Consider the following 19,300-nt stretch of genomic DNA (forward strand, 5'->3'; position numbering starts at 1 on the left):
GGAGGGAAGGGAAGGAAGGAAGGGAGGGAGAGGAGGGAGGGAGGGAGGGGGGGAAGAAGAAAGAAAAGAAAGAAAGAAAGAAAGAAAGAAAGAAAAGAAAGAAAAGAAAGAAAAGAAAGAAAAGAAAGAAAAGAAAAGAAAGAAAGAAAGAAAAGAAAGAAAAGAAAGAAAAGAAAGAAAAAGAAAAGAAAAGAAAGAAAAGAAGAAAGAAAGAAAGAAGAAAGAAAGAAAGAAAAGAAAGAAAGAAAGAAAGAAAGAAAGAAAGAAAGAAAGAAAGAAAGAAAGAAAGAAAGAAAGAAAGAAAGAAAGAAAGAAAGAAAGAAATGAAAGAAAGAAAGAAAGAAAGAAAGAAAGAAAGAAAGAAAAGAAAGAACAGAAAGAAAAAGAAAGAAAGAAAGAAAGAAAGAAAGAAGGATAAGAAAAGAAAGACAGAAAGAAGAAAGAAGAAAGAAAGGAAAAAGAGAAGACGGAGGAAGAAGGCGTTGATGTCCCACTAAAGCCCGCCAGTGGCAGTGGATGAGGGCGCTCCCAGCCCCGCAGCACGGCTCCCCACGGGCGGCTCCGGCGAGGGCAGCGATGGTAGGTGCGGCGGCGGGGCCGGGGCGGCGTTGGAGGGGCTGCGGGGCCTCTGCCGGGGGTCTGGCGGAGGGAGGGGGCGGGGGGGGGGAGCTTCCCTCCGGGCAGCGGGCCACCGCCGAGCCGGGGGACCGGGGGAACCGGGGACTGTGACCGGGGGCTGCGGGTGCGGCCCGCCGTGTCCGGCCCGAGGGGGGGCAGCAGCGCGGGGCACGGCCGGGCAGGGCGCGGCGGGCGGGGGCTCGGTGCGGGCCGGGGCCGCGGGGCCGCCCGGGGCCGGGCGCTGCTCTGCCCCGCCGCCCCGCTCGCGCCGCGGCGGTGCTGAGGCGCGGCGGCTGCGGCCGCGGAGGGAGGCGCGCGGGGGGGGACCCGCCGCTGGTGGGAAGCCGCTCCCGCGGTGGCCCGGCGTAGTCCCGCAGGGGACTGCAGGTGTCTCCCCCGGCCTCAGCATCTCGGCACCTGTGTGAGCTGTGTCGAAACAACCTGCCGTGGCGGGGCAGGGACCCCCTCGGGCCAGGCGCCGTGGTACAGGGGCCGCAGGGAAGATGCAGTCTGCATCTTCTTTCTGCTCGTGAAAGCTAGATAGATAGGGGTCCTTAAACGAGGCGCCCCGAGGAGTCCTTTCCCTCTCTTTGCAACTCAGACTGAACGCCCACAGTCAGTGGAAGCTGCTGAAAACATATAGCTGTACGGAAAACGGAGGGACAGTCACTCCCTAGCTGCGGCAGTGAAATACGTGGTGTGCCTTAGGTTAGGCTGAAGAGTGGCTTCAGCCTCCAGCTCCAGTATCAGACCCTGCCCGTGGTTGGCACCTGGCACCATCGGGACCGGTACAGCACCTCTGTCACCCGTCTCGCGCGTTGTCTCACTGCTCCCAGGGGGCTGGAGGCCAGAGGATGTTCAGTGGCACATCTCCCCCTGGCCGTCACCTTAGCCCCAGTATGGGAGGCAGATCGGGGGCGGGCAAAAGAGGGGAGGGGAATGGGGGAGACATCTGGTGTCATTGGGCTGTTTTAAAAGAAACACTGAAGCCAAGGTGGGTATCTTGGCTGGATAGCATTTGCCAGTTCTGGTTAGAGGGCCTCTCACATAGTTTCAGCACCAGTCTGATAGGTGTAGCTAATTTCTGGTTAGGGCTATTGGGGTCATTGTGTGTCTGGATTATAATCCAATACTGTATCTGGACAGGAGGTAGTATTGTTGAGAAATGTTAGAGCTGAGAAGGGAGGGGGAGGAGGATGAGGAATCCTTTAAAATCTATTTGCGTTCAAGGGCCAGTAGGTATAAAACTGGCAGCCCACTCTGAATTAAAATGTCTTGGGTTTCTCTGTTTTTATCCTTGCTTCACACACACATGCACACACATGCACGCACTCCACACACACACACACCTTTTATTTTGTTCTGCCTTTGCCACAGTGTATAAAGCCCTATTGAGACATGCAGGCATGATGTGTAAACCGGATTAGCAGTATGAAAGAAAGACATACAATGAGCCTGAATTGTTTTACTTCCTTTTCATTTCTCACGCCTATATCTCTAATAAATTTGTTGCTCCAGCAGTGGGTCAAAGAGATTGTGTCGCTCAGCTTTTTCTTCTGCAAGACCCGATGGCAGAGATCATGGAAATGAAAGCCCTGCCTTCTGCCAAATGCAAGACTTGAGCTATATCCTTACACAGACCCAGTGTTGTCCGGAATGGCTAAAAACTGTTCAGTGTAACTTTCCCCCCCTCCATGCACATTAAAGTCCTGCAAGTGGCAGGGCATTTTGCCAGGAAGAGAATCTGTTTTGAAGACAACTTGGGTGTATGGAGCTAAAGCCCCTCGTGGAGTATATGACAAGGTCTGCTAGGGCTGGAATGTCCTCCAGCTTTTGAAGGGAGAGAGCTGCTGCCCCTGCTGCTGTCCTTTGCAGCTCCCCGGGCACTCCATTCCTCCCCTGGGAGTCCACTGCTGTGCTGGAGTAGCACAGCAACCTTGGAGGCTTGTCTGGAGGCACATTTACCCGCAGCCCTCCACGGAAGAAAATGCCAGCACTCCTGGGCTGGTGCTGTAGATCCCTCATTTGCTCCTTTGTGGCGTGCAGAGCAGCTTTCCATTAAAGGAGATCAGGGGTAATTAGCCGCATTATTTTGACAAGTTGGCTCGAGCAGTTCCCTTTCTTCCAGGGCTGAGGAGGGGGAGCGGGCTAGCTTCGTGCTGCCGCCTCTTTCCCCAGGCGTGGGCGCTGCGTAGGCTGCAGGCCTCGCCTGCCTGGTGGCAAGTGGGGCACTATGAGTGGACACAGAGGGGCTTGCTCAGGTGGCAAGTAGGACACTACGAGTGGACACAGGAGGGGCTCAGGCTGCCCTGAGAAACGCAGTGAAGGTTCTGCCCTGTGTCCTTATCGGGTGTCAAAGCCAGCACCAGGCATGCCTGTGGAGCTCAGGACCAAGGCAGACCTCTGCCCTTGTGCCACGAAAACATGTGTGCGAGGCAGTTTGAGGGAATAAACAAAATCAAGTTGTTTTCCCCCAGGTCCTTTTTCTGCCATGGTCAGCTTTCTTGTAGACCCTACAAAAGGAAGCCAAAGTGCCAGCACTTCATTTCTGCATCGTTTCTTTATTAAGGTGATCAGAGGCTCCCACAGTGCATTGCTCTTGGTGCTGTATCCACAGATGAAGAGCAACCTGGAAAAATGTGTCAAAGTAAAATCAGTGTAAATACCAGTTACCCATTGTTAACCTCTATTGGATTTGATCCCTCATCTGGCTGGAGGAAGCGTGAAGCTCTGCAATATTCAGGGTTATGACCACAAAGACGACCTAAGTAAGAGGTAGAGCATTACAAAATGAAGCTGCTGTGACCAAAGCCCTGCAATTCTTGTACACCAGCCTTGGCTGTGCAGGAATCAGGAGGACCAGGTATAAAAGGTTGCAGTCTGCAGCCACTCTGTGCAAGGAGGCACCTTCCCAGACCTTCACCACAAAGCAAGCCTGAGAGGAGAAATCTGTGGGATCCCTGTGAGTTGCTGAAGATGGAAAAAGCCCTTGGTGTGGAGGAGTAGTTGCACACACAGGGCATGCATATGACAGCCAGCAGTGCTTACAAATGTAAATAAGGGCAGATTGATTAGGAACAACATTATGGCCAGGAATGTAGCATGCAGGCATCAGCTAGAAGGCAAATTCGGGGCAGCCACAGCTCTGACCACCCAAGTGGAGACTTTTACACCGACACTTCTTCCTTAAGGAAAAAAAAAAAAAACATGCGAGAAACAAGGCCAATTAGATCCCTGCAGTAATTCGTCTCTTGTGTATGCTTAAAAAAAAAAAATAAATCCCTCCAGACCACAGGGAGAGAGGGGAGATTAAGATAGCGCTCGTTAAATTTGAGTCTTCAGGCTGAGTTTTGGAATCGGGAGTGAGGACCGACGGGCGGTGGGCGATTGTGTGAAGCCCGGCAGGCAGGATGCAGGCAGGATGCAGGCAGGGCAGCATTGGGGCCCCCAGGTGCTTGAAGGGATACTCTTCCCGGTTTTGGAGCCTACTGAGAGACTGAGCCAAAGCGCCTCTCCTCCCATCTCTTCCTTCTTCATCCCCCAGCCCTGCCACCCCATTAGACCTAGTGAGGTTGAGCAGGGGCAGGAGCAGTGGCACATCAGTTTCTAGCGAGATGGGCGATCACTTTCCCAAGCAGAAAACTGAGTTAGAGGTGGCCGACTGCATCCAGGTGCGGGTTTCAGCCTCCAAGAGGACACAGCCTCCAGCTCCAAGCCCCTTTAGGTGTCCTTCTGCAGTATTGATGCACGTACGTGATGAGCGTGTGCGGCAGCTTGCTGACCCCAGCACCATTCCCAGGGACAGTCCGGTGCGGAGCGGAGGGCCCGGCCTGCAGGGAGGGAGGATTCCCAGTGTGGGAAAAACGGAGGTGGGATGGAGAGGAAAGGAAAAGGGACCCCGCCACCGGCGGCTGCGACCCTGGGAAGCCCCTGCCCGTGGGTGCCCCTACGTAGTGTCACGAAGAGAGGCTGAGCCTGGGCGGTGCGGGGCGGAGCGGTGCCGAGGGGAGGAGGGCGCTGGCCGCCCCGGGGGACTCGGGGCCTTCGCCCACGACCGCTGCCGCGGGCACACGCGTAGCGGGGCTGAAGGAGGGGAGAGGTGCGCGGCGCCCGCGGGCTCGGCTGGCCGGACGCGGCGCCGGCCGGGGGGGTGGGCTGCCCGGGGTCCCCCTCGGGTCCCCCCATGGTCCCCTCCTCCCCCTCGCCTCCCCGGGCCGGGCGGGGAGCGGCGGGGGCGGGCGTGCCCCGGCCCCCCGCGGCGGTGCCCCGGGGGGTCCGGCGGGGCCTCCGCGGAGCCTCCGCGGGAAGCGGCGCTGGGGGTCGGGGCGCGGAGCCCCCGCGGCCGGGGGGAGCGGGCGCAGCTGCAACGGCAGCGATTAATGGCCGGTTCTCAATGAACAGAGACGGGGAGAACCGGTGCCAAAAAAGTAAACAATCGCGCATAGTTCAAGAAGTGTTTAGCGCGGCCAGGCAGGCTGCGTTTCATGGACTTTTACACTAAAAACATATTAAAATTGGCCTTCCTCAGGTTTCAGTTAAAGAATGAGCCCTAAGTTGAAACAGGCTAGCTACCGCGCGGCTTTAAATCCCTCAAGTGTTAAGTTTTCATTGTGTTTTTCTAACTGGACGGAGTGGTTTTCTCGCAAGGAACTAAGTCTCCTTTTTAGTTAAGAAAGAAAGAGAGAGGGAGAAAAATCTGGCACTTTCTACCGCAGTATCCACCACCCTGTCATTATTTCTGCAAGCCTGGGAATTCAGCTCGGACCTCCCAGTATTTGTTGCAGCTTGAGGCCAAGGTGCCTCTAAAAGGATTTTCTTTTAAGGGCTTTAGAAATCGTTTAATGCTACTTTCCACCCGTTTATCTTTTTTTTTTTTTTTTTTTTTTTTTCTTTTAAAGGGAAAAGTGTATTTCTATATGTCGATCGCGATAAAGTTCCGCGCGTGTATTTGTCTGCAAGCATCCCGGGCAGAAGGGGGAGGAAAAAAAAACCCACAACTTTCTTGAAAAGAAAACGGAGAAGAAAAGCGGGGGGGTTGGGGGGGGGGGGAAGAAGCATTCCTTAATGGAAGTATTGCATGCAAAGAAGGCTGGATCTCTTTAAGGCTCCCCCTGAAGCTGGAGATGCACACACAAGGGTTGCCGGCCTGGGTGGTCTCTCTACTTTGGTGAGCTGTTGCTAAGCAGCTAATAATAGTCATGTTTGCTGAGTAATTTCTGCCCTCCCCGAGCCAATCGCCTCGCAGAAACCCAAGCCATCTGACAGCCCCGGGGGCGGGCTTTCAGCTTTTTTTTTTTTTTTTTTCTTCTCCCTCTCCCTCTCTCGCTCTCTCTCCTCTCACACTCCCCCCCCCCCCCCTCCACCCCTCCTCCTCTTTATCCAAATGGAGAGAGTCCTTTTTTTCTTCTTCATCTCATCTCTTGAGCCGAGGGGCTGCAGCTCGGTGCTGCCGCGCACACGCCGGGGGAAAGCGCCAGGCAGCCGGCCGCCCGCCGCCGCGGCGAGGCCGACCGCCGAGCCCCGCCGGCCCCGCGGCCCGCGGGAAGCACCCCGGCGCTGAGGCAGGATGGTGCAGCGCGGCCAGGCAGCGCCAGAGCAGCAGCAGCAGCAGCCGCCGCGGCCCGCCGCCCCGCCGCCCCGCCACTGAGCGCCGCCGCGGACAGCGGCTTCCCGGAGGCAGCGGCGGCCGGAGGAGGCGATTTCAACGGGAGCGGAGGAAAGCGCGGCGGCGGCAGCCGGGGGGCCCCGGGGGTCGCGCCCGCCCGCCCGCCCGCCCTCGCCGGGCGCGGGGAGCGGCCGCCTGCAGCTCGGGGTCCACGCGCGATGTGGCAATGGGAGGCGCGGGGAGCGACTCGGCCGGAGCGGCCGCGGCGGCAGCCGCCGCCCCGCGCCCCGCGTGAGGCGGCCGCGCCGCAGCAGCCCCCGCAGCAGCAGCCCCAGCCCCAGCCCCGGCGGCGGCGGCGGCAGCCCCCGCAGCAGCAGCAGCCCGCGGCCCGCAGCGCCGCCAGCCCCCCGCGGCCCCGCCGCGCCCCCGGGCCCCCGGGCCCCGCCGCGGCGGCGGCAGCGGCAGCTCCCCCGTCCCGCCGGCGGCGGCGGCGGCGGCAACATGGCCTCGGCCGGTAACGCGTCGGAGCCGGAGACCAGCAGCAGCGCGGGCGGCGGCGGCCACCCCGGCCGGGCGGCCAGGAGCGGCGGCGGGAGGCGGCGAAGGACTGGAGGGAACCGGCGCGCCGCGGCGCCCGACCGGGAGTATCTGCAGCGGCCGAGCTACTGCGACGCGGCGTTCGCCTTGGAGCAGATCGCAAAGGTGCATTCAATCTCTCACTCTTTTTTCCAGCGATACACGCTAGCGCTGTTTTTCGGCGGGGGAGGAGGGAGGTGGTGTGTTTTCTCGCGGGGGTGGAAGGAGGAGATGGAAATGAAACAGCCACCAATAAAATGCTGGGAAAAAAAGAGAGGGACGTCTGTGACTCTTCAGTGCGGGAGAGAGTGCCCTCCTTCTCTCCCCTCTCGCCCCTGCCTGCCCCGCTGTTTGCCTGCGCTGCCGAGCTGCCGCCTGTAAGCCGCCTCGCCGGACAGCCGTGGCTCGCTGCCGGCTCCCCCCCGCCCCGACTAGCCCCCGGCCCACTCTTCCCGCCTTGCCACTCCATCCCCCGGCAGCGTCCAGCGACCGCGGCGCAGCCGCCCGCTCCCGGCCGGGACCGGGGAGCAAGCGGCCGGACGCTTTCTTGGCAGAAGTTGTGCTTTTGTGAAGTTCTCCGCCGAGCGCCGGCACGGCCGACACCCCCCCGCGTCGCCCCCCGGAGAGGGGCTCCCCCGGTAGAGAAACCTCGCAGCGGGTTTCTTGCCTCCTCGTTCCCTGTCCCCCGGCGGTGGGAGGCGAGGCGAGGGCCGTAAACAAATTGCCACCGTAACTTTGTCGCGCCAGTCCCCGCGGACCGACGGCGGTGTTTGGGGAGGGCCGGGGGTGCCGGAGCGCGCCGCAAGCCCGGCCCGGGCGGGGCGGAGGGACGGGCCCCGGCCGCCAATCTCTGCCGGCCAAAAACATGTTCAAAGTAAACAACCACGAGACGGTGCCTTGCTGCAGGGATGGTTTCGCTTCAGGGAGCGGATTTCTAGGCTTTGTAAGAAGGGGGAAAGGAGGAGGGGAGAGAGAGAGGAAAAAAAAAAAAAATCCATGTGGCTGCCCTCTTCCGTTCACAAATATTGTCGTAACTTACAGATGGCTGCTCTACTTCCTAATTCAGATCACACAGCGTCTCCAAACTCTATGGAAATGAATTACTTCTGATCTTACAGCGCTCCTCACCACGTGGGTCCTGCCTCAGCACCAAACCCCTGCTAGGAGCTGGGAACGGGGGGGAAACGGCAGCAAACCGCTACCGACTAGCTTTCCACCTCCACCGTGTCCCCTCTCCCCGCCCCAGCCCTTCAAAGGTCTAAGTAGAACAGGAAAAGGGGCTTTCGCTGGTGGCTGGTGAGGTTCAGCAGCAGCAGTCACTGCTGCGCTACAGGCACAGGTCTTGCCCGGTGCAGCAGCTTTGCAGTCGGTGCCTCGGGCGTGCAAAGAGCGTGGCGGGCAGCGTAGGCCAGGGCGCAGGGGTCGGACGGGGTGGCGTCACCCTCAAGGTGCAAGGGTCGGACGGGGTGGCGTCACCCCCAACCTGCCTATCGGTCACGGGCGACGGTGGTGGCTACCAGCAGGTACATCGCGGCCTACGCGCGCACCCAAGGACGGCTGTCCGGCGGGGCCCTGGGGCATGGGTCCTGCTGGAAAGATACCCGCTTTGAGCCGCTGGTGGTGCTCCGTCCCGACTCCCGGGGATGCTGCGTGGAAGCATCCACGGGCACAAGCCGTCTCGCCCGTAGGAGGGCGGGGGGGGGGGGGGGGCTCTCTCCACGCGCCCTTGGGCGAGGGGTCACGCGCCTGGCGGCCTGCCGCATCCCCTCAACTACTGACCTCTTCTTGCTTTGCAGGGGAAGGCGACGGGACGGAAAGCGCCGCTGTGGCTGCGAGCAAAGTTTCAGAGACTGTTATTTAAACTGGGCTGTTACATTCAGAAAAACTGCGGGAAGTTTTTGGTTGTCGGCCTCCTGATATTTGGGGCTTTCGCTGTAGGATTAAGGGCAGCTAATCTCGAAACCAACGTGGAGGAGCTGTGGGTGGAAGGTAAGTCCGCGGTCACCTTCTTTTTCTGCAGCCGCCTCGACCCGTCCCTCCCCGCCCGGCCGGCCGGGCACAGTCGGGTTGAGCGGCGGCGGGCGGGCGGGCAGTGGTGCGGATGGGCCGCCCCGCATGCCGAGTAGAGCCTGCGGCCCGCGGGAGCTAGGCTGCCGCCGGGCGAACCCGCCCCAACCCCGGCCGGGCGCGCTGGCGAGGCGGGCGGCGGGCCCCGGCCCGGGGCGGCGCGTACCACTTCCCCGACTGCGGACGGGGGGGGGGGGGGGGTAGAGGACGGCTGGCCGTGCTCTTCGCGGACGGGGGGGGCGCCGGCTGTGGCCGACCCCAGCCACACCGCCTGCCCGTCTTGTCGTTCGGCGGGGCGGCGGGCGACCGAGGTTGTGCCGTCGCCGTCGGCGGTGGGAGGCGGCCGCGGTGCCGGCATGCGCCCCTCCGCCATTTTGGGAGTGCGTGCGCCCGCGGCGGGGGGAAGGAGGCGGGGGGAGGGGGGCGGGCGGCAAGGAGCGCGGCGCGGCGGGGCGGGTGCCTGTGTGTGGTCCTGGGTGGTTTTGGACGGCTTTCAGCTGTCGGGGGGAGCGTTTGTCTCAAGGTAAAAAAAAAAAAAAAAAAGAAAAGAAAAAGATAAAGAGGAGGGAGAGGACCAGGAAAAAAAACACAAAACAAAACAAAAAAGGCTTCCGCCGAGGCGGAGCGGGGCCCGGCCAGCGTGAGCGGCGTGGCCGCGGGCAGCGCCCGGGGCGAGGGGCGCCTCCTCCGGGTCCAGCCTGAAGGCGCCGGCGGAGGGAGGCTGGCTCGGTGAAGGAGGGGAGCGGAGCCGGAGGGTCGGGACTTCGCGGCTACCTTTCGCATTGGACACCCCGTCCCCAGCCCAAAACGACGGGTGGGTGGGGGGTGTCGCCGTCGCCCCCCCTGGCAGGCCCCCGTGTCCCTCGGGGAGCGGGGCAGCCAGCCCGGGCGGGGCACCCCGCGCCGACAGGCACGGCTCCAGGCTGCCGGGGGTGTTGGTTTGGGTTCTTTGGTTTTTCCTTTTTTTTTTTTTTTTTTTTTCTTCCTGGGGGAAAATATTATTTACTTAGCACCACATTCCCCCGTTAGCTGGGTTGACGTGAAAACAGAGTTCCTTGACTGCAGGAGTTACTCTGGGTTTATGTCAAAGTCGCTCGCAGCAGAATTTGGCTTATAAAAGTTAATATGAAGGGCTGCATAAATAATCGTTACTAAATAGCTCTCTGTATGTGCATGTGTGGAAAAGCTGGTGCTGAGTGCAAACAAAGTTAGTGGCTGTTAAGAAGGTGGTCCGTCCCGCCCTGTGGATGAATTAGAGCACATAGGACCAGATCCCGTCTTTGCAGATGACAGCCATATTGGGGTCGGGATGAGGTTCAGGGGTCATTTAGTGAGTATTGGTTTATCTGTTTGGGGAAATAATGTGTTGCCAACTGAACTCTTTTTGGGCCGCGTAGTCTGGGAGCCCAAAATATGGTGAGATCTGCCGCCAACAGCCCTGAGAAACGGAGCAGGCACTGCGGGATCCCGTCTGTAGGCAGAGATGTGCATTCAGAGTCTGCACTGGTCACTAGATCCTGTGTACCTTAAATACTAATGCCAACAACTGTGAATATACTTTTCTGTTCTATAGTCTTCCCCCCCCCCCCACCCCCCCAAGTCTTCGTGAGGTTGTGGTGGCAAAGTTTATTTTCTTAATTTTTGCTCATATGTGTTTTGCCTCTGCTTTTCTGTAAGTGTTTGGTAAATAATACATGGTTGCAGTTCCATCCAGCACACTTCCCTGAGCTTTATTATCATGATATTATACTAGGGTTCACTTACTTGGAAGGGTAATCCCGTCCCATTAATGCCACTTGCTTTTTGTAACAGTCTTAATACCAAGAAACTGCTTGCTGACAATGCCGGTGTGACTGGCCTGGCAGTAAAAATGCAGTTCTCAAGGAAAAGATATGATTTGCGAAATAGCAACCTAGTTGAGTTGCTGCACTGACCTCTTCTGTCATTGTTACTTCGTGGAGGGGGGAGGGGAGAAAGTCCAGTCCATGGTATAAAATCTAGTTGAAATTGGTGTCTGATATTTTTATGACCAGGATGAATTCATAATGCAGCTGGTTGTACAGAGTGGACCTATGTAATTTCACATCCATTGAGTTTAGTTTCCATGTCAGAACTAAATAGTGTAAAAAATATATTAAAACTTGGCATTTAGAAACCCTTGCATTTCTAGTTTGCAAAAAAGGCTAGCTGATTAAGATGAAATAAAATATTCTGGATTTATTTTAACTTCTAGTTTTCCTGTTCTAGCACTACGTGACCATCTACGCCATGGGGCTTGCTAAAATGGGCTTTCTTTGGTAGAGACTCTGTAAACATTCTGCTCATGAACCAGGGTGTTAACACAAGTAACAAATACCAATCACATTATTTCTGTTGCTAAACTCCAGACAGAAGCGCAGAGTGAGAATTTGAGACGGAACAGGTACAGAAAGAGATAGCTTGGAAAATGCTGTTCTTCCTACGCAGAAGTGGAAAGCAATGACCAAACTCATTTTTCTGTGCTTGTATGCACCTGGTCTGAACAGCTTTAAAGTACACTCCATGGAGGTTATTGTACTGAGGGACCCTTTAGATGAAGGTTGCTTTTTAGGAGCAGTGGCTGAATTGCCCTGTTTATTAGAACAGCTGTCTTAGTTTTGCCTTTACCTTTTTGTTTAGCAAAGGTTGCAATTAACTGGGCAATGTTGGCCAAATATGGCAGATTACTTGAAATATATTTCCAAGTAATAGTTTTGATTTGCTACTGAAGCTTTTTACAGTTATTGCTGCTGAATAAATTGGCAGTATTTACATAAGGAGACTGGTTTTATATGGTGTATTTCTGAATACCACGGAGCATGGAACATAATACGGCGCTGAAGTTTGCTGGAAGTAAACGGTTGCTTTAAAACCATAACACAATTAATTAAAAATAGTGAAGTGAAGTTTGAATGAGTTTTAAGACCATGTACATTCCAAGATAAATGATTAGTAGTCTGGGCCTGAAGCTATTATGGCTGAAATATTTACATAAGAAATTTAGAAATCCACCTGGTAGGCAAACTTTCAAAGAGGGAAAAAGAAAAGCAGATCTCCAAAACATCATTCTTTCAGTTTTCCTGTAGTAGTCTTCCTCCTTCAGAGTTTGTGCCAGCACTCTTGGCCTTCTGTGAGGCTCCTGATACCAAAGTGGCTTTCCTCTCAGATTGTTGCTTGGCACTAAGTGTTGTTAGAGTAGCTTTTTTTTTTTAATTTATTTTTTTATTTAAAACACAATCCTTCCCTGGCTGCTGTTCAGAGCAGTTCAGTTATTACTGTGTGTCCCACAGTACACTCTCAATCCGTGCTGTCTCGTAGTCTGGCTCTCTGGCATCTTTGAGTAGGACACATACCTGTTTCCCCTCAGCCCATCAGCAGGTCTGTCATCCCCATGCTCATACCTTGCTAAGGGAGGATGCTTGTTTTAGTTTCTTGGGCAAACAAATTCCGGACTGGCATTTTAATGGCAGCTCTGTTATCCACAGCCATTCAGCTTTAGTTGAACTGCTATATGTGGGTGTCCATGCATAGTGGAGTTGTGGAGGCTGTTTAGCATCTTTATACATCGTACACCCTTGAGAGAACAAAAAGGGCTTTGCATTGATTTCCTCTGTGACTGAATTTTGTTGGACACAGATGTGCTTTCAGAAACATCCATTCATAACTAGAAAGTACTCTGGATGGAAAAGAAATCATGCCCATAACTGGTTATGTTTTTTGCTACAACTCTAATAGGCACTCTAAGACCCTGTGGGTGAACAGCATTCACACATGCAAATTCACAGCCTCTGCTACTGAAAGAAGGTAGTTTTGTGGCTCCAGTGAAGGTTCTGTGAAGTGGAGCTTGAAATTTGGCTACTGCGATGCCTTGAATGGCATTAATTGGAGCAGCTCATAAGGGGAGAGATGGTCTAGTCTTGTTCCTTGGTACTTCATTTTGTGTAACCATTGTCTTGGGATTTTTTCCCCCTCGCTTTCTTCATTACTTTTTCTTCTTTTAGAGGTTGAAGATCATGGCGTTCTTTACTTCCTTTCTTGCTTTTTGCACTTTTTGCTTTAGCTGTAGCTCAGTCGAACCTTCCCCTCTTTCAGTAGCCCACTTGGCAAAGCTAACCAAGCTCTAACATGCAGAGCCCCTTCTTTAAGCTAGTTTGAAGGAAGGGGGTGGGTGATGCATGTAAGGATAGGACAGCTTGCAGGGAAAACAAAATGCCTCAGTAGCCACATAGTTCAGCTTCGGTGCTTGGGACAAAGGGAATGTGTTTTGACTGTAAGTGAATTAGGACCAAGTGTGTATGGCAGAAACTATGTGAAGATTTGAACTACGTGTAGTATTGTTTCCTTTCACTCTAAAGGGACAAAATCAAGTTACTCTACTGTAGTATTATGGCTGACCCATCTTAAAATATGTTGATATACCCATGCAACTTAAGAATGAGGTGAAAATGAGGAAAGTGTGTGAGTGATGCAGGAACCAGTGTTATTTCCATAGATTTTCAGTTTGCTTAACCCAGCAAGATCAAGTGCAGGTGGAGAGGAGAGTTATTCCTAAGTTCTGCCTAAGGCATCAGTTAACTTTACACTAGTATTCTTTGGAGAAACAAAAAAGGAATACTAAAGGAGCAGATCTTTGTGAGTTTGTTGTTTCAAGGAGACAAATTTATGTCAGTGGGCTGGAGTAACACATTTGGTTTGAATGCACTTAGCAGGAATTGACCCAGTCAATTCAGGTACAATTCAGTTCTCCCACAAGCAGGCACATTTACGCACAGCAGCAGAGTAGTACTGTTTTAGATGTGCTTGCACCCACATCACCTCATCGACACAGGGTAGGTGGCAGAAGAGCAGAAGTTATTCTGCTGGTGAACCTGAGGCGGGGTGTTGGTGGGCTGTGTGGCAGTCCGGGCGGTTGTCTCTCATCGCATCACCAAATCAGTTTGGTTTGTATGGATCTGGTGACGTAAGAGCTTACCTATATTTGAATACTGTCTTGCACTGTGTTATGTCCCTCAGTGCATATTGAAAGTTCATTGAAATGCGTTTATGTGGAAAATTTGCAGGTCTGCTGTTCTATTTGAATTAAGTATGATTATTGGTTAAGTGGTTTCTCAGATGGGGAAGTAGCAGTGGTGTTCCCTCATGGTGGCTGAAGGATGGTCATCTGGGTAGCATGCTCTTTTTAACATTCACTGGTCAAAATGGAAGAGTTATTTCAGTCCATTATTCTGTTTTGAAAAATCACATCAAATTCTAATAATTTAAGCTTTACGTGATGTTTGTGGATAAAAACACCAGGACAGTGGGTGTTACATTCCTGGAAGTTGAACTCCCTCTGTTTCTGTATATTGGAAGCTGTTAAGAAAAGTTGTTTGAAGGTTTTAGTTATATAGACGTTTGATTGGCATCTTTCAAGGGCCTGCTATTGAATTCAGAATCACTGGGGGTGTCTGTTAAGTTCCATCTTGACAGGTGTCCAAATCGCCGCTTAGAGTTGGTGCGCGTTGCTGAAAGCCGTACATTATATAAAAAAAAAACCCCAAACTCAGCTTTAGTGTTTAAAATTCCTCTTTCATCTCTAAGAGTTTTAATGAATGTATTGCCTGTGACCATTCTGTGGCCGTTGAGAAGGTGAAGGGTGAAGTCCTGAACTCAACTCAATGAGGCAGCAGAACTTGGAATGACTTTAGCCTGGCCAGGCTTTTATGCACATGCAAAGGTGCAGCAGACTTAACAGCCTGTGCCTGCTCTGCCCCTTCTGGGAAGGGCAAGAGGAGGATCTCCTCCTGTAGAGCTGGCACCCCTCTAAGCTGTAAGTGCATGGTTGCACGGTTCCTTCTGCCTTTCAGACTTCAGAGGCATTTAATTTACTCAAGGCTGCGGGAAATTAATCTTTATTATTATTTCCAAACTTAACACACTGTCACCAATATCTGTGCCAGAATGTGCCCTACAGATCCTTGTTTGGAATGGCCTGTTTCCTTCTCTGTTGAAACGTGTGTTTAAACAGGGCAGTGCCTTGGCTGCACCATCCCCCTCTTGCTCTCTTCTGAGCTTCGAGTGTCATCTTGCACTCTGGGGAATTTGCTGCTTATGAACTGGGTGTGAAGGTATTTCTGTAGTTCTGAAGAGCTTGGAGATTTTGGTGCAGAAATCCTGGAGCAATACAGAACGGTTGAAAGCAACGTTGCTGTATTGTTGGTCCCCATGCCACTGCTGCTGAGCAGGAACAGGGGGAATGTAGGTCAGCAGAAGAGCTAGCCTAGCTGTAGGGCTGGCTGCTGCTGGAGTTGTGCTGCTATGTGAAGGTGGTGGTGAGTGGTTTGAGGTCTACTCCAGCTCCTGTTACCTGCTAAGAGGACTGTCTGGTTGTTTGGTTTTTGTTTTTGTTTTGTTTTGGTTTGTTTTTAGAGAATGGGCCTTCCTTTCTCATTATTCCTCAGCAGACACTGGGTTCAGACAAGAGTGAACTCTAAAAGCCATGTATACTCAAACTTGCTTTCCACAGAGAATGCATTAAGGAAAACTCTAGCTCCTCACCCTGACTTCATCCATTTTCATGAGTTATTTTTTCCGTGGGAGGAGATGGTCCAAGCCCTGTTACTAAATAGTATTGGTGGTGGTTCCCCAGAAAGTAGTAATACTACATAGTGTATGCATGTAACAGTTCTTGACCACTCAACGAATTTAAAGGCTGTTACATGCAAGTGGATGTTTCAGTTACACATCGTGGTTAGGAGGCTCCAAAATATGACAGCTTCCAGATGTATGAACTGACTGATCCCTTTGTTTAGATTATGCACCACAGCTGATGCCTAGATTAGCGCTGGCTGGACAAAGCTAGGGGAGATTTGTCTGGTTTCCACAATGCCATGTTTATATTTCATTTGGATTTCTCCTTCAAAGCTGACCTCCCTATGACCTGTTGGAGCTGTGTCCACTAGGATGCTAGTTTCAGTGTGTCTGCAACTGCTTTCCTTTTGGTGTCTAATGGAACATGTTCTCATTTTGACGTGGACTTTTATGCACAATCCTTTTAACGTTGAATTACGTGCTTCAACCTATGAGCACTCAGGTATAACCATGGTTGTAAAGTTTTTTTGCCCCATAGCTACCTTTTTAAGAATATCCTGATTGGTTAAAACAGCATTTTGGTTATAGACCTTGTGGGGCTGTTCTTTGTCAGGAATTTTCTTCTGTATATAGAAAAAAGTTCAGTCTTCCAATCGTTGCACAGTGCTTTTTCTCTCTACAGATGATGGCATGGATATACATGGTTCTAGCTGAAATTTTTGGAGTTCAGCAGGAGCTGGAGTGCAGAATTTTACCAGGAAGTTCATTCTTCTTTGTGTGTTATATATATTTTCTCAGTCATCCTTATTTATCTTCAGTATGCCTTTGGTTCTTTCAATTTCTCTGATCTCTCCTGACTTGCATTATGCAGGAGGTCTTCCCCATTTGTGTTTGTGAGTTAATCTACCTGGGAAAACCTGAAGAAATCAGTAAAACTCCTTAAGGGCTAAGTGACAGTTCTACAATAAACAGTGTAGTCCTCTGACAGAGTTCAGAAAAATAAATAAATACAGCTTTATTTCTTACAGAACCATAGGGTTTTCTACTGTTGATGCTTTACTGGGGCAACAGATTTCCGAGATGGTGCCTCATGACAGAAATCTCAGGGCTTTGAAGTATGATTCCTGCACTGAAAATGCATGCTATCTTAAAATGGCCACTTCATTTTTTTGTGCATGAATCAAGGAGAACAGGAAAATGTTTTGCATGACCTGTGTATTTTATTATCCACTTACAGTGTGCTAAATATGACCAATGAATGCCGGGTGCAATAAGCTGTGGTCATCCTTGCTGTTAATTGAGTGACTTTGGCTTGGAATAGTTTTTCATTGTACACTCCACTACAAATAGATGGAGTGGAGTTGTGAGGAGTAACTTTAAATTCAGAATTTAAAAATAAAATCTGTTTCTCTTAATTCCTTTTTTTGCTGTGTAAACTTAGTTCAGTATCTGTAAATACAATTTACTCTCTATTGTTTTCCCTCTGTTATTTTCGTTTCAGTATCACCTCATTTGCTATAAACATCCTGAATTTGGCAGAAGTAGTAATTTTGTGAGGTAAAAAGCCCTTTATGGAAACTGCTGACCCTATAGACGTTTTGATGTATGGAGAATTTTAATTTTGGTTTTTAGAATGAATGTCTTGGCTTTAACTTCTGCTTGGTTTTGGAAAACTTAGTTATTTCAGTACTTGAGCAAAATATATAAGAGGTAAGGGAATGAGCAGAACCATAACCTGACTCTTTCTGCAAAGGTGCTGCTCCTTTAGAGAATTGTACTGAACTTAATTCCAGCTTCAAATATACAAGTAATCATTGTATATTTGAAACATCTGTATTTTGCTCATGTGCAAGAAAAAGCTGATATTTTTAAGGCACATGTGCAGTGTTGTACATCATATACCTGAAGCTGGAACCGAGCCCTTAAACTGTAATACAGTTTTCATTTACTAACAGTAAGATAAATTAAAAGAAACAGCCTTCTCTTGTTTACCAGTCTGATGCCTTTCTGCTTTTCAGTCAGTAACCAAAAGCTAAGTGCAACAAACTAGAAATGAGCACTGTTAAGTTGTATGATTTTGGCCCCCCCCCCGCCCCTTTAAATCATTGCTTAAGGGCTTCTGGCCTCTAGCTCAGGAATCCTGCCCAAAAATGCCAGATGTATTACACAGTCAAGTATTGCAATGTAAATAGTGTTCTGTGCCATGAGAGCAGGGTGGTCCATCTCCTAGTTAAAAAAAAAAAAAAAAGAAGAAAAGGGAAAAATCCACAGGCTCTGAAATAAGCACAGTAGTTGTAGTGTTATTTGTGTTTTTGGCTGCACAATCAGTATTTTGGAGCTGAAAGAACACGTAAATTAGTGCTTTGGACTGGCAGATAATAATAACTGAAACTGAAATGCTAGAAAGCAAGATGTCTCTTGGCTAAGGCTGCTTAATTTAGTCAAACAGGCATGTAATAAGTAAAATATTGAAGTAAAGGCCATTGCTGACAGGCAAAACCTGTTACTTTACCTTACTGTGAACAGCAGTCTCGTGCACATGGAAGCAGAGTGGACAAAGGATGGAAAGTAGGGAAGGCAGAGGCACAGGGTTCTTCTCGACCTCATGTGTAATGGAAAGACTGGGTGTGTTACTGCACCTTCTGAGTATAAACATTGCTGAGCTGTTCTCTGTTTTAATTAAATACCCTTTGCTGTATATTGACAATGACTTAGCTTCCAGTGTGCTTATCTTCTTCAGATTCAGTAGTGGATATAGGAGGTTTATTTGCACATTTTTCCATTTTGTGTATGAACATGTCATTTCATAACATTTAAAACTAGTTGAAAGGGGATTCCGCAAATCTGACCTGAAAAGAAATTGCCAAGGGTGATGCAGTAATCAGATTTACGTTTGGGTTATCTGACAAATCTGTGAATTGCCATAGCTTCCTTGGGTGTGTGCAAAGGGGGAAGGGGTTATAGGAACTTATTTGTATGTGATAAACTGTATTTAAATAGCTCCAGGAATGTAATCCCAATGCAGATCTCAGCGTAATCTCCTCAGCGAGATACTCAGAAGAAAAATAAGCTTTAGGAACTCATTTAAACCTCTCCCTTCCTGCTGACACTATTGTAACATTTTAAAAAAAACCCTCTTACAATTTTATAATTTTCCTCTTAGGTTACCTTTTCTGTAATGGTGAAAAATAGTGTACAGGTACTCAAAGAAGATACTTTCTTCCACCAGTTTTCCTGAAGATTTATCTCCTGTACATTTATCTTATTTGCCTTTCGACATGGGCCTGATTCTGATTTCATTTACACCAGTCTTAACTCTACTGACTTCTTGAGGGACTCCCCATACTGAGAAAAGAAGCCCTTGCCGTTTAGAAGCTGATGCTGTTGAAGTGACAGATAATAGAAAATACGATATTCTGGTGCAAATTATTAAGATCAAGAAGCAAAACTAAAACATGTTTAGTATGACTTCGAACTGTAGATAAAAGGTAGCAACTTGAGAGAATTGTGATCAGGCGTAAACATCTATTAACTGCTCTTTCTAGAGATTTGGGGAATAGGATGACCTTTTTTATTCTTTTTTTCTTTTTTTCCTCCCTTTTTTTTTTTTTTTTTAAATAGGCTACAGTTTCACATGGCTTGCAAAAGAAATCTTTCTCCCTTTTTGTTTCCCACACCAATTGATTTATCATTTTGCTTGCAAGCAGACTTAGAATGTTAGGGCAGGAACACACTCACTTTTTTCTCGTAACTTTTTTGTTGCGGACCGAAACCAGTTGACTTGAATAAATTTTTCTGTGGTCTGAATGAAGCCAGCAACGTGGAAAAATCTTGCCATTCAGAGCC

General features: G+C 50.7%; 1 protein-coding gene across 3 annotated transcripts in view; it reads left to right on the forward strand.

The window, feature by feature from the left end:
- Positions 1-471: 471 nt before the first annotated feature.
- The window catches only part of PTCH1 (patched 1), a 75,181-nt gene continuing 56,352 nt past the window's right edge, over positions 472-19,300 (forward strand). For 2 of the 3 annotated variants that reach the window (XM_075078201.1, XM_075078202.1), the window contains exons 1-2: positions 4,907-6,925; positions 8,596-8,788. In XM_075078201.1, coding sequence (XP_074934302.1) covers positions 6,725-6,925; positions 8,596-8,788 — 394 coding nt within the window. In that variant the 5' untranslated portion in view covers positions 4,907-6,724. Of the gene's footprint in view, positions 580-4,906; positions 6,926-8,595; positions 8,789-19,300 lie in introns of those variants that run through there. The other variant, XM_075078203.1, reaches the window with a different exon arrangement.

Source organism: Phalacrocorax aristotelis, chromosome Z, assembly GCF_949628215.1.
Source record: "Phalacrocorax aristotelis chromosome Z, bGulAri2.1, whole genome shotgun sequence".
Taxonomy (NCBI): domain Eukaryota; kingdom Metazoa; phylum Chordata; class Aves; order Suliformes; family Phalacrocoracidae; genus Phalacrocorax; species Phalacrocorax aristotelis.